At 42.0% G+C, this 13,646-nt stretch overlaps 1 protein-coding gene across 3 annotated transcripts in view; it reads left to right on the top strand.

Moving 5' to 3' along the window:
• LOC137543654 (uncharacterized) overlaps positions 1-13,646 on the top strand; it is a 93,441-nt gene that overhangs the window by 39,484 nt on the left and 40,311 nt on the right. For 2 of the 3 annotated variants that reach the window (XM_068264779.1, XM_068264778.1), the window contains 2 exons: positions 140-313; positions 11,349-11,519. In XM_068264779.1, coding sequence (XP_068120880.1) covers positions 140-313; positions 11,349-11,519 — 345 coding nt within the window. The remainder of the gene's footprint in view (positions 1-139; positions 314-11,348; positions 11,520-13,646) is intronic. The other variant, XM_068264780.1, reaches the window with a different exon arrangement.

Here is a 13,646-nt window from a genome sequence, read left to right as displayed (position 1 = left end):
GTACTGTAGCCCAAGAGGATCTGGATGTTTACATCGCAATATGATAGCCTTCCTCTAATAGAATAGAAGTAAGCCTATCGGAGCCCTCTGAGAAATCATATATAACATTATTTTGTGTATCTCTGTCTATCTTCTATAGCACTGCCTACAGTAGAAGGAAATGCAAATGGATCTCCATGTGTCTTCCCATTTATTTATCGTGGTATTTATTATAACTCGTGTACTGCTGCTGGACAAGATGACCGCAGACTATGGTGCGCCACAACCAGAAACTATGATAATGACAAAAAATGGGGCTTTTGTCTTGATCAAGGTAAAATGAATACAAATACTTGTGTATGCATACATTACAAAATATTAGACTATCTCTCACCACTCACCTTATCTGCATGGGCAGTGCTACACTGGGGCAGTGGCCCCCCTTGGAAACACTGTGCCCCTCTGATTGACCCACCAACTCAGTAACATACAGTTAAAGGGATACTGTAGGATGGTCAGGGGAAAATGAGCTGAACTTACCCGGGGCTTCTAATGGTCCCCCGCAGACATCCTGTGTTGGCGCAGCCACTCCCCAATGCTCCGGCCCCGCCACTTCTGGAATTTCTGACTTTAAAGTCAGAAAACCACAGCGCCTGCGTTGCTGTGTCCTCGTTCCCGCTGATGTCACCAGGAGTGTACTGCGCAGACACAGACCATACTGGGCCTGCGCTGTGCGCTCTTGATGACATCAGCGGGATCGGGGACACGGCAACGCAGGCGCAGTGGTTTTCTGACTTTAAAGTCAGAAATTCCAGAAGTGAACCGGAGGCGGGGCCGGAGCATCGGTGAGCACCTGCGCGGGCACAGGATGTCTGCGGGGGACCATTAGAAGCCCCGGGTAAGTTCAGCTCATTTTCCCCCGACCCCCCTACAGTATCCCTTTAACAGCTTACAGTCTCCAGCAGTGTACAGTGAACAAGATAGGGTCTGTTAAAAACACTCCATGTCAGCCTGAATCTATGCAGGTGTTAAGTATACCAAAGGCTTGATTCACAAAGCGGTGCTAACTGTTAGCACGCCTGTGAAAACCCCCTTAGCATGTCTAAACGAGTTTTCGCACATAAAAGTTTGCGCACAAAGTTAGCGCGTGATCTGATTGAGAAATCCGCTGCTAACCTACTTAGCACCCTGGTTAGCACGTCTAAAGACTGTAGACGTGCTAAGTAGGTTAGCACCGCTCTGTGAATCAAGCCCCAAGAGTCTTATCTACCTGTCATAAATACCTCAACATGCTTGCAAGATCCCTTGTAATTAATGTAACTGGATGACACTCATATTTGCAAAAAATCTCTCTACACCCATCTGATTGTATGTTCCAATGTTGTCAACAGAAATAGAGTCTAAATCAGGCTTCCAAACTTAAAGCGTACTGTTTTTTCTTTTAAATTAGCCAAATAAACTTGAGCTTGTATTTTAAAGACATGAAGTTTTGAGTCAAGATAGTAATCCTGATTCAAAACCTCATGTCTGTAAAATACAAGCTCTAATCCCCAGCAATACTTAGCTACCAAGATAAGGAATTACACACACAGTGTTTCTCTCCCTCCTGCCTCTTCCCCCTCCCCTAGCTTGTAGAGTCATGAGACACAGTCTTGGGACTGGAATGATTTGTCTGTGATCTGTCCACACAGGAGCAGCTTGCTAGCAAGTTAGGGTTAAAGCATGCCAGCAAACTAGCCAAGTACATCTTTAGGAAACGTTTCTTCAATAATTGCGCCATCATTTTGACAATCTGCTCTGCTCAAAAACCTCTGAGTTCTTTTTGTGATGTTTACATTTGGTTTGTATCATTGCCGAACTCGCCTTAATTTTACCACCTGCTTAGGCAAAAAAGATCTAAAGTTCACTATACACACATCTATTTTGATCACCCAAATAAGCTCCACCAGCCAGCCATCGTGCCCCTCCCAAAAAAAATTTGAAGCTGAAACCACCGCTGCTCATCTGTAAATGGCTTGCTATAACATTTTTTAAAACATTTTTTTCTATCAATAAATGTAACTATTCATTGCATTTGAAAGCAACAGAAAGAGCAATTACCTATACCAGTGATAGGCAAACTTGGCTCTCCAACTGATAAAGAACTACAAACCACAATGCATTTGCCTTTATGAATTCTGACTGTGGCTCTCAGACTCCTACAATGCATTGTGGGACTTGTAGTTCCTAACCGGGACTATGCATGACGTAGTGCATGTAGGCTGCGGCGGACACTGGTTAGAGGCTGGGTAATGTATATAGAGGCTGGATGGGGATATACTAGCATTTACATCAGACACCAAACCTAATAGATTAATCCTGGGGGACTCCTGAGGCAGCATACCGCTTAAGAGGTTAATATACAGGAACAGGGGGCGTGGCCTGCACGGAGACCAGGACGGCAGCTAGCTAACTGAGCTCCGTCTTCACCCTGCCTAAAGCGGCTCAAAGCAACCCAATCCAGGGCAATAATCACCCCAGGAGCATGGAAGAGACAGCCATGGAGCTTGATGCCTCTAAGAAGAGGAAGAAGAACTACCCCAAGCCGCAGAAACTGACGGATTTCTTCCCGCCGCGCGGCGGACCAGCTCCACAAGATGGCGCCGACACCAGCACTCCGTCTCAGCACAGCTCTACAGCGCAGGAGCCCGACAACAGCCAACATATAGAAGGGGAAAAAGACGCATCCTCGTCACCTGATTCAGCCTCTCCCTTCCAGAGCCCAGCGAAATCAAGGCTCAGGAGAGATTCTGACAGCGCTGCTCCTCGCGAGGTAGGCCTCTCCCAACATCCCTACACAGGCCCCAGCCTATTAGACACGCAGCTGCAGATAGAAGCTTTCCCTGCTTCAGAGCAAACAGCGTCCCAAGCATTCATAAAAGACATACTTCTAACATTCAAATCATCTTTAATGAAAGACATTGCTTCTCTCACTGACAATCTCAGAAATGATATTTCTGCTCTGGGGGAGAGGGTACATGCATCAGAGGACAAAATTTCTGAAATCATTAAGGGGCATAACATACTGGTTGACACCTCTGACACACAATCTTCTGATATTGCTTGGCTGAAAGCCAAATCTGCGGATTTAGAAGACAGGAGCAGGCGCAACAACCTAAAGTTCAGGGGTATTCCAGAACAAATCCCTACTACAGAATTAAAATCATACTTAAAAACAATGATGAAAAAAGTGCTTCCTGATATCCCTGATATCGAACTAACAATAGACCGAGCTCATCGCCTGCCTAAGCCTGCCCATCTTCCCGACTCGGTCCCCAGAGACGTCATAGCACGATTCCTTTTCTATCAAGCTAAGGATGACTTTCTACTTGCTATAAGGAAAGCCGGCTCCCTACCAGACCCATACTCCAATATCCACACTTATGCAGATCTCTCCCCAGCTACGCTTTTACTACGACGTGAACTGCAACCATACACGAAGGCTCTCCAATCCCTTCAAATCCCATATAAGTGGGGCTTCCCCACCAAGCTTATCTTCTCATTCCGCAACAAACAGTATGTTATAACATCCTCTGAGAATGGGATGAAGTTGTTCAAGCAACTGCAGATTCAAGTCTCACCCGACTCTCATCGGCCGCAATCCAACCCAAGCTCAGCCAAATTATCCCTGGATTGTCACAGTAAATCTAGATCGATCCGTTGATGGCAGGGATCCTACCACTGCCAATCCCCTCCGTGTGCCGCTGGTGACTTTTATATCTGGTCATAACAGCTCGTGATCTATTAGGAGGTTTTTTTTTTTCCTTCGTGCCCCCAACTATTTGTGTGCGCGGTGAACTTTCAGCACACAGGTTCACCCTTCGCTCACTCCCGGTTCATTATATCAGTCATTTGTTCTTAAGGACTGTTGGTTATGCATGTTAATTATGCTTGTTTATATTTTCCTTTAATCATTTCTCATTGGTATGACTACACTTTGCTGCTCCATGCGACTTACAAGGGTATCCTTTCCTCTGCTGACTCATTTAATGAAAGTTCTATCGTATATGCAAATAACATTGCTGTACTATGTCATTAAAAATCACCTCTATGAATGTAAGAGGCCTGAACTCCCCAATTAAAAGACACTGGTTCTGGAGAGAGGTCAAAAGACATAACCCTCAGATCATTTTCGCCCAAGAGACCCACCTACTAAAAGAAGATAATTTCCGATGCAGTAATCCCACCTTCCCCACGATATTCTATAGCTCATTTAAAAAAAAGAAAAGAGGAGTTATAATTGCCTTTCACAAGGATCTAAAAGTAGTACCCACGGAAGTGATCCTAGACCCACAAGGCCGATATATTATATTTACAGGGTTTATCAATGACCAGGCTTTGACGCTAGTTTCCCTGTATGCTCCTAATACTGGGCAAAAAGCATTCCTTCAAAAACTCTGCACCAAAATCCAAGCTCATAAAAAAGGATTGCTATTGCTAGGGGGAGACTTTAACACTTGTCTCTCTAAACTAGATTCCTCTTCAAAACACCCCCACCACCTCACTTTAATAGATAAGCAAGTTAAGTGGAATAATTTGTTTGACCCCTGGAGAATCCTTCACAATAATGAGAGAGACTACACACACTGGTCTGCGGTCCATAAGACCCACTCTAGAATTGACCTTTTCCTCACAGACAAGGTCCTCCTTCAAGAAGTCCTAAGCGTAGACATTGACACAGCTACTCAGTCGGACCATGCCCCGATACATATTACCGTCCGAAATTCTTCAACCATCCCCAAACCCTTCCTCTGGAGACTAAACACCTCTCTTTTAACAGATAAGCACTTCTCTGAAAAGGTAGAGACGGAGTTAAAGGAATTCTTTAATATCAATATGAGTTCTGAAGTTGGCATTCCTAGTGTTTGGGCTACGCACAAAGCCTTTGTTAGAGGTATACTGATACGTCAGGGAGCTCGGAAGAAAAGAGAACGTACCCAAGCTTTCGACACTCTAATCACTCTTATCCAAGCTAAAGAAAAACTCTATAAGCAACAACCGACTGTAGAACTTGAAAAAGAACTCTTCCTTCTCAGGAAAGACCTTAGTAACCTATTAAATCATCAGTATGACCACTACCTACAGAAATGCAATCTAAATTTTTACTCTCAGAGCAATAAAGCCAGTAAATATCTCGCGAACCTCCTAAAACATAAACAAAACAAAGCTAGAATCTCGTCTTTAACACATCCAGTAACCAAAGATATAGTCTCCAACCCCACAGCGATAGCAGATTTGTTCAGCGACTACTACAACAAACTCTATAACCTAAATTTAGATCCCTCTACCTCCCAACCCTCAGAAACTCTAATTAACCAATTCTTAGAGTCTATCAATCTCCCATTTCTTTCTCAATCACAATTAGCATACCTTAATAGTCCCTTTTCAGATGAAGAAATATCTAAAACAATTAAATCATTGAAACGGAATAAAGCCCCCGGCCCAGACGGATTCAGCAATGAATATTTACTGGCTTTCTCGTGTACACTTACCCCCTATCTCGCCCTCCTTTTTAATAATTTCGCATCTTCGGGCAAGATCCCTGAGGAATATCTTGCAGCAAACATTACGGTTATCCATAAAGCAGGGAAAGACCAGAGGGACCCTGCCAACTACAGACCCATCTCGTTATTAAACGCCGATGTCAAACTCTACGCAAAATTACTAGCTAACAGACTGATGCTATGTACTCCTGACCTACTTTCCCAAGACCAAGTGGGCTTTACAAGAGGCAGACAGGCGTCAGACGCTACGAGACGCATGTTAAACCTTGTCCGCTATGCCGAGCTCTGTCGGGTGCCTTCTCTCCTCCTCACTTTGGATGCGGAGAAGGCATTCGACAGAGTTCACTGGCAATTTCTCAAGGCTACGCTTAATAAATTTGGGTTTGATGGTCCAATTTTATCCGCTATTATGGCCCTATATACAGCCCCTTCTGCCCGGGTGAATGCAGCAGGTTTTCTCTCAAAGCCATTTACCATAACCAACGGCACTAGACAAGGATGCCCGCTTTCCCCAATCATTTTCGTTTTAATTATAGAAACGTTAGCTGAAAAAATACGCTCAAATCCGCTAATATCCGGGATCAAAGTTAAGGACTCCTCCCATGTAATTAGCCTTTTTGCTGACGATGTAGCGCTAATTATCACAAATCCAGAAATTTCTCTCCCCCATTTAATTTCTGATATCAACAGCTTCTCAGCAGCCTCTTTATACAAATTAAATCAGCACAAATCTTTCATTCTAGGCCTAAACACCCCCCCTGAAGTCAAATCCCGCCTGATCAAGACCTATCAGTTCCCATGGGCAGAAGGGGCGGTAACATATCTAGGGATTAAAATTACCAATAGAACCTCGGACCTGTTTAAAACAAATTATATCCCTATGCTCTCACTTTTGAAAACGGAATGTACAGAGCTATCGAAACATTGGCTTTCTTGGTCTGGCAGGATTGCCGCTTTCAAACTCTTTATACTCCCCAAAATCCTATACTTATTAAGGACACTAATTATTCCCCTTAGCAAGTCTTTTATATTAGATCTACAAAAGTGTGTTCACAAATTTGTTTGGAACACCAAAAAAGCTAGAACTTCCTATCATATTATGACCCAGACAAGAAAGAAAGGTGGCATGGGTTTGCCGTGTATTTGGTCATATCACATGGCCTCAATACTAGACATGTCCAAACACTGGTGGGACTCTTCACTCCACAAACCGTGGGTCCAATTGGAACAAGAGATCTTAGGATCCAACCTACGCAACCTTTTGGTAGCTTTATTCCTTGGTCATAGAACTTCTCCCAATTCCAAACAATACCCGAGCATTACTGCCACCCTTAAAGCATGGGAAAACTTCATCAAACATCCCCCTAATAAAAAAGACCTCTCCACACTCAACGTTAACCTAACAGTCTTAAAATTATTTATTGCTGATCTTGATCTCCACATTTGGATAGATGCGGGTGTAAAATCATTGAATCATCTATATGAAGGGGATAATATTCGGACCTTTGCCGACCTAACAAGATCCTTCAACATTCCCACAAACCAACTATTCACGTACCATAGGATTTACAATTTCCTTCACTCCAAAAGAGTAACCCTTCCTCAAACAACCACTCCCATTCTAGCGATGCTTAATTATAAGGGACATTTTAAAGGAGGCATCTCAATCTGGTATGAGGAGCTTATAAGACATCCCTCATCCCCTATTGAAAAATACGTGCGGATTTGGTCTCATGATCTAGATATGGAGATCTCCGCGGATAAATTGATCTCTGCTTGCTCCACCTCACTCAAACTCTCTAAGTGTAACTCCCACTGGGAACTGATGAGGAAAATTTTATACAGGTGGTACTTAACCCCCAGAAAAGTAGCGTCCTTCTCCAAAAACTACTCCTCTACATGTTGGAAATGTGGTTCTGATATAGGCACCTATCTCCACATGTTCTGGGCCTGTCCCATCATTGCCAGACTTTGGTGCAGCATCGAGAAATTAATCACATCCCTGATACTCCCTGAATTCCGCCTATCCCCCCAATTAGTTTTACTAATGCTGGAGTTCCATAAAATACCCAAAACGTCACAACCCATCATTTACCATACAATACTTGCAGCTCTGCATTTGATTACTTCAAATTGGAAATCTACAGAAGAATTTTCCTTCCCGCATCTATTATCACTAGTCAAAAAGAACCTAGATATGGAGATCAGAATCAGGAATAGAACCACTAATAATAGCAAGGGTTATATGCTGCCGGAGGAATGGTCGTCTTTCACCCCGTAATAAGATACCCTCTTAGAACTTTCTCTCATCCTCACCCCCCCCCCCCCCTTAGGTCGCACAAGCAAATGGCTTTGCCGTTCCTTTATACTGCTCTGCCGCATGTGTATTATTCTCCTACATCCTGAAGCATAGGTTATTTCTGGTTTATGTTAATGTACATAGTTAGCTAACAACATACTACAAGCCTTTCACAGAACTCCAAAGGCTACCAGCTGTTCTAAGGTCCTTTCCTAAGGTCTATCTGGGTTGAACAGTTAGGTATATTATTCCACTACCATGTGTCTGTCAGCCTCTTTGAGGTTATGTATGACAGTATCAGGTATTTCGGACTTCTGCATATGTTCTGTATTTATAACAAGAGAAACTTGGTTTACTAGAATCTAGAATCCATATCCCCTAGTGTATGTCTAGAGTATTGTTATACTGTTCTGTATACCATTATATTTGGAAATTCTATCTTGTTGATATTCATGTTTGTCTACGAGTTAAAACAATAAAACTTGGATTATAATGAAAAATATACAGGAACAAAGTCTGAAGAAGGCTTATTAGCCGAAAGCTTACTTCTTTACTTCTAAGTTAGCCAATAAATTGTATCATCCGGATTCAAAAATTATTGTAACATGATACAATACTCTATTGCTACTACTATTAGGTTTAAAATATTTTTGTTTTACTACTGTAGGTATTGTTACCTAATTCCCAGGCCTATACATCCTCAGCTTGCATCTGTAAGACCTTGTTATGTATTATTGCCTTTCTTTTCTCATAAAGATGATTTAACATAAGTCTAACTTAATTGATTTGTGCTTCTTTAAGATATAGGAATGTCTTCATCTCTTCATAACCATTTTTTTTTGTCTTTTGACAACACTACCTACAATAGGAGGAAATGCAAACGGTTCACCATGCATCTTCCCTTTTACTTATAATGGAACTATTTATCACTCATGCACCCGCCTTGGACAAAGTGAGGGAAAATTATGGTGTTCCACGGCCAGAAACTATGATAATGACCCCAAATGGGGCTTCTGTCGTGATCGAGGTAAACAGATTCATTGCAGCAATTAAATACACATGAATTATGGTCACTGGTGTGAGTCATACTGCAGATAGTGATGGCAGGCAGGAGATGCGGGTAACGCCAACTAGTTTCGCCATATAGCTGCCGCATCTTCAAGGCATACAGTAATAGTGATTTGAAGCAAGAGATTGCTCGTTTGCATATACATGTTTGGAAACATATGGACGACATTATGGACTATTTTCACCATCAGGGCTGTGAGTAGGCCCATTGGAATTGTGCTCTTCTTTATTACGATATTTTCCAGACTGTTATTGGGTCTGAGTTATGGTGGCCATACATGGTACAATAAAAATGTTCGATTATCCCGTTTATTCGATCTAAATGATCGTATCGAATGAAAGTTAAAAATATTTTTTTTTTCGATCAAGAAATTTGAACGATTATCCCGTTTGTTGAGAAAAATCTTTATCGAACTAAATGATCTAATCGAAAAAAAAATTAAGAATTGTACCATGTATAGCCACCTTTCAGATTTATCAAATATGATCCAATCTATGATGCTAAAGGAACATCAGCATTGTCCAGATGCATCTATGTATCACCAGGAATGATACATGATTTATTTCTAGATGGACTTGCTGTATGAACTCCCAAAGCTACACCTCCCTTTATTCAAACCTTTCTTGTACCCAAATGGGAGCACACTAGTGATGGTCAGAAGTGTGGAGTCTGATTTCACGGAAATTATTATTTCCACCAATGCCAATTACTGATTCCGTGGTTTACCAATTTCTGATTTCCATTTTCTGATTCTGGTTTGCAGTCTTTTTTTTGGATTCTCTGATTGGCCAAATACTTCCGAGTTGACTCTGCATTCTCTGATTGGCCAAATACTTCTGAGTTGACTCTGCATTCTCTGATTGGCCAAATACTTCCGAGTTGACTCTGCATTCTCTGATTGACTAAATACTTCCGAGTTGACTCTGCATTCTCTGATTGACTAAATACTTCCGAGTTGACTCTGCATTCTCTGATTGGCCAAATACTTTTGAGTTGACTCTGCGTTCTCTGATTGGCCAAATACTTCCGAGTTGACTCTGCATTCTCTGATTGACTAAATACTTCCGAGTTGACTCTGCATTCTCTGATTGGCCAAATACTTCCCAGTTGACTCTGCATTCTCTGATTGGCCAAATACTTCCGAGTTGACTCTGCATTCTCTGATTGGCCAAATACTTCTGAGTTGACTCTGCATTCTCCGATTGGCCAAATACGTCCGAGTTGACTCTGCATTCTCTGATTGGCCAAATACTTCCGAGTTGACTCTGCATTCTCTGATTGGCCAAATACTTCTGAGTTGACCCTGCATTCTCTGATTGGCCAAATACTTCCGAGTTGACTCTGCATTCTCTGATTGGCCAAATACTTCTGAGTTGACTGCATTCTCTGATTGGCCAAATACTTCCAAGTTGACTCTGCATTCTCTGATTGGCCAAATACTTCCGAGTTGACTCTGCATTCTCTGATTGGCCAAATACTTCCGAGTTGACTGCATTCTCTGATTGGCCAAATACTTCTGAGTTGACTCTGCATTCTCTGATTGGCCAAATACTTCCGAGGTGACTCTGCATTCTCTGATTGGCCAAATACTTCCGAGTTGACTCTGCATTCTGTGATTGGCCAAATACTTCCGAGTTGACTCTGCATTCTCTGATTAGCCAAATACTTCCGAGTTGACTCTGCATTCTCTGATTGACTAAATACTTCCGAGTTGACTCTGCATTCTCTGATTGGCCAAATACTTCTGAGTTGACTGCATTCTCTGATTGGCCAAATACTTCCAAGTTGACTCTGCATTCTCTGATTGGCCAAATACTTCCGAGTTGACTCTGCATTCTCTGATTGGCCAAATACTTCCGAGTTGACTGCATTCTCTGATTGACCAAATACTTCTGAGTTGACTCTGCATTCTCTGATTGGCCAAATACTTCCGAGTTGACTCTGCATTCTCTGATTGGCCAAATACTTCCGAGTTGACTCTGCATTCTGTGATTGGCCAAATACTTCCGAGTTGACTCTGCATTCTCTGATTAGCCAAATACTTCCGAGTTGACTCTGCATTCTCTGATTGACTAAATACTTCCGAGTTGACTCTGCATTCTCTGATTGGCCAAATACTTCCGAGTTGACTCTGCTTCTGGGTTTTGTGATTGCGCTAAAATTACCAAGTTGCGGTAATGTTGTATTTCTGCAGAAATCCGATTCGTTTTTCAATTCCTGAGTTCCAATCGGAAATGCCAATTTCTGATCAGTAATGCGAAAATTTAATTTCCTCAGAATCCAAATGAGCATCCCTAGCACACACCTGATAGTGGAAAATGAAGAGGCTGAGTCTTCATATTGTTTATGCTACCATAGTTAGCAAATCAATCATGTGTTACACATTTCCTTATGATCTTCTGCATCTGAGAGTGGAAAGGATGCTTCTGAATTCTACATATCCTTTTATTTTTTATAGCATTGTACAATGAAGACTATGTAGATGTTTCACCATGCGTCTTCCCTTTTACTTATCGTGGCGCTCGGTATGACTCCTGCATTAGCACCGAACAGGATGAGGGGAGGCCATGGTGTGCCACAACCACGAACTATGACATTGACCTCAAATGGCGCTTCTGTCCTCGTAAAGGTAAAACAAATGCATTGTAAAAATGGAATTCACATACATTAGTGCTAGAGATAATAAGCTTGCTTAAGGTCATGCAATTTGGTTTAAACACTAGCTACACAATAATATAGAGCTGTGGAATAAAAAATAAGAATAGGGAAAAAAGGTATAAAGGTTGGCACACTTACACCATCCAGGCTTCTGGCAGGACTGGACAGGAACATCAGCACTGCTCAGTGTATGTCAGTGTTAGGCTATTGCTCAGACGGTGTGGTCAACCCCAAAATGCATAAGATGTAAACTTCAGGCAAAAGAACAGGAGGCAGCACTGTAGTACTCCATGACACAACAGCTTTATTCCATGCTAACAGTACAGCAGACAATTCGAAATGAGGTTTGTGCAACACACGGTGTAAGAGCGAGGTGGGTGGTGCCCAGTAATGAATGTTGCTGGTCAGCATGGCTGTGACCAAGTGTCCCACTGACGCGAAACAACTGTTGAGGTGTAAGCGTGAAGTGGGTGCTCGGGAGTGAATGTTGTTTCACATCAGTGGGACACTTGGTCACAGCCGTGCTGACCAGCAAAATCCATTCCTAGGCACCCACCCTGCTCTGCCATTTCCTGTTGCACACACCGGATTGCTTGATGCACTTTTTACGTAGAATAAAGTCTTTGCAATTTCATGGAACATTGAACAGCTTTGCCTATTTTTTTTATGTTAACTTGCTATATATGTAAAATGTGGTTTATTATTACTACTGTGCAATGCTATGCTCTTCATCATACACCACTGCTCTATCTGTACACCATTACATATGCATTCACTACTGTTGGAAGCAGTGCTGTAAGTCATCAGGTGTGATCTACTTCAGTGGCAAAGCCATTTTCTCCTTTACCATTGTTTCAAAATTATTATCCTTTCCACTTTGGTCAAGTCTGGTGACTAAAGTGAAAGATACAACCCTGGAATCTCCTTATCAGACAGATACTGCTTTACAGATGGTGCACTGTTAGCTGGACTATTGCCCTGATTAGAGTTCAAATATAATTTCTCCATTGATCGAGCCTCTTCTTTTCACTATGGAGCCACCCATCTTTAAAAGCACTTGAGGACACGAGTGCTCCCATGGGCTACTGGAAATGGCAAATTCAAATAGAGGACAGTGCTGGAACTGGAACACCGACAGAGGAGAGGGAAGGCTCTATAGCCGTGTTTTTCAACTCGGTTCTCAAGGACCCTCCAACAGTGCATGTTTTGCGGAAACCACAAGCATATTCACAGGTGAGGTAATTGGTGTCCCAGCGGAACTCATTACGGTAACTACCTGTTTTTTTACAAAACATGCACTGTTGGGGGTCCTTGAGGACAGAGTTGAGAAACACTGCCTATAAGATATTGGGGTGCATGAAAAAGAGGCGCTGGGAAATTTGGGTGCCTAATTTCGGAAGTAGAATATCGGTAAATTTACCAATATTCTACTTTTTAAATTGGCAATTACGATAGTAAAATATCGGTAAATAGTATTAATATTTTACTACATCTAAACCTAATCCAATTCTCACACAGAACCCCCCTCTACCTATACATAACCAACCCCCCAGCCAACAGCTAACCCTAAATTTCCCCCACACCTAACCTTAAAACCTCCCTCCCCCATGCTTAACCTTAAAGGACAACCTAGGTGACATGTTACATGATGAGATAAACATGTGTATGTACAGTACCAAGCACACAAATAACTAGGCTGGTTTACTTGTTTCTCGGACCATAGCATTACCCTCACTGATAAGTAATTACAGTCATAAAACACTTTCCTGTCAGTAAATGGCTTCTGAGAGCAGGAAATAAATAAAAAGAGTCAATTGTTCATAGATTTGAGCTCTGGCATACTTCAATAAAGGTTTCATTGAGCAGAGACAATGAAACAGTAAAAACTTAAACCTAGAATTAAATATAAAATAAAACTGTGGGATATCTAAAAAAAAAAAATCATTTTAGGAGAAGGAGGACAGATACAATTGTTTTTTCTCATCAGTTTATTTTCACCTTGAATGTCCTTTAAAACCCTGTGGATTCCTAACCTTAACCCCCCAAATGCCCCCCCCCCCCCCTTTTACTTCAATTCCACCACACAAAAACAAAAATG

The sequence above is a fragment of the Hyperolius riggenbachi genome, unplaced genomic scaffold (assembly GCF_040937935.1).
Source record: "Hyperolius riggenbachi isolate aHypRig1 unplaced genomic scaffold, aHypRig1.pri scaffold_142, whole genome shotgun sequence".
Taxonomy (NCBI): Eukaryota; Metazoa; Chordata; class Amphibia; order Anura; family Hyperoliidae; genus Hyperolius; species Hyperolius riggenbachi.
Note: the sequence above shows the minus strand (reverse complement) of the source record. Positions and strands in the feature narration are given on the sequence as shown.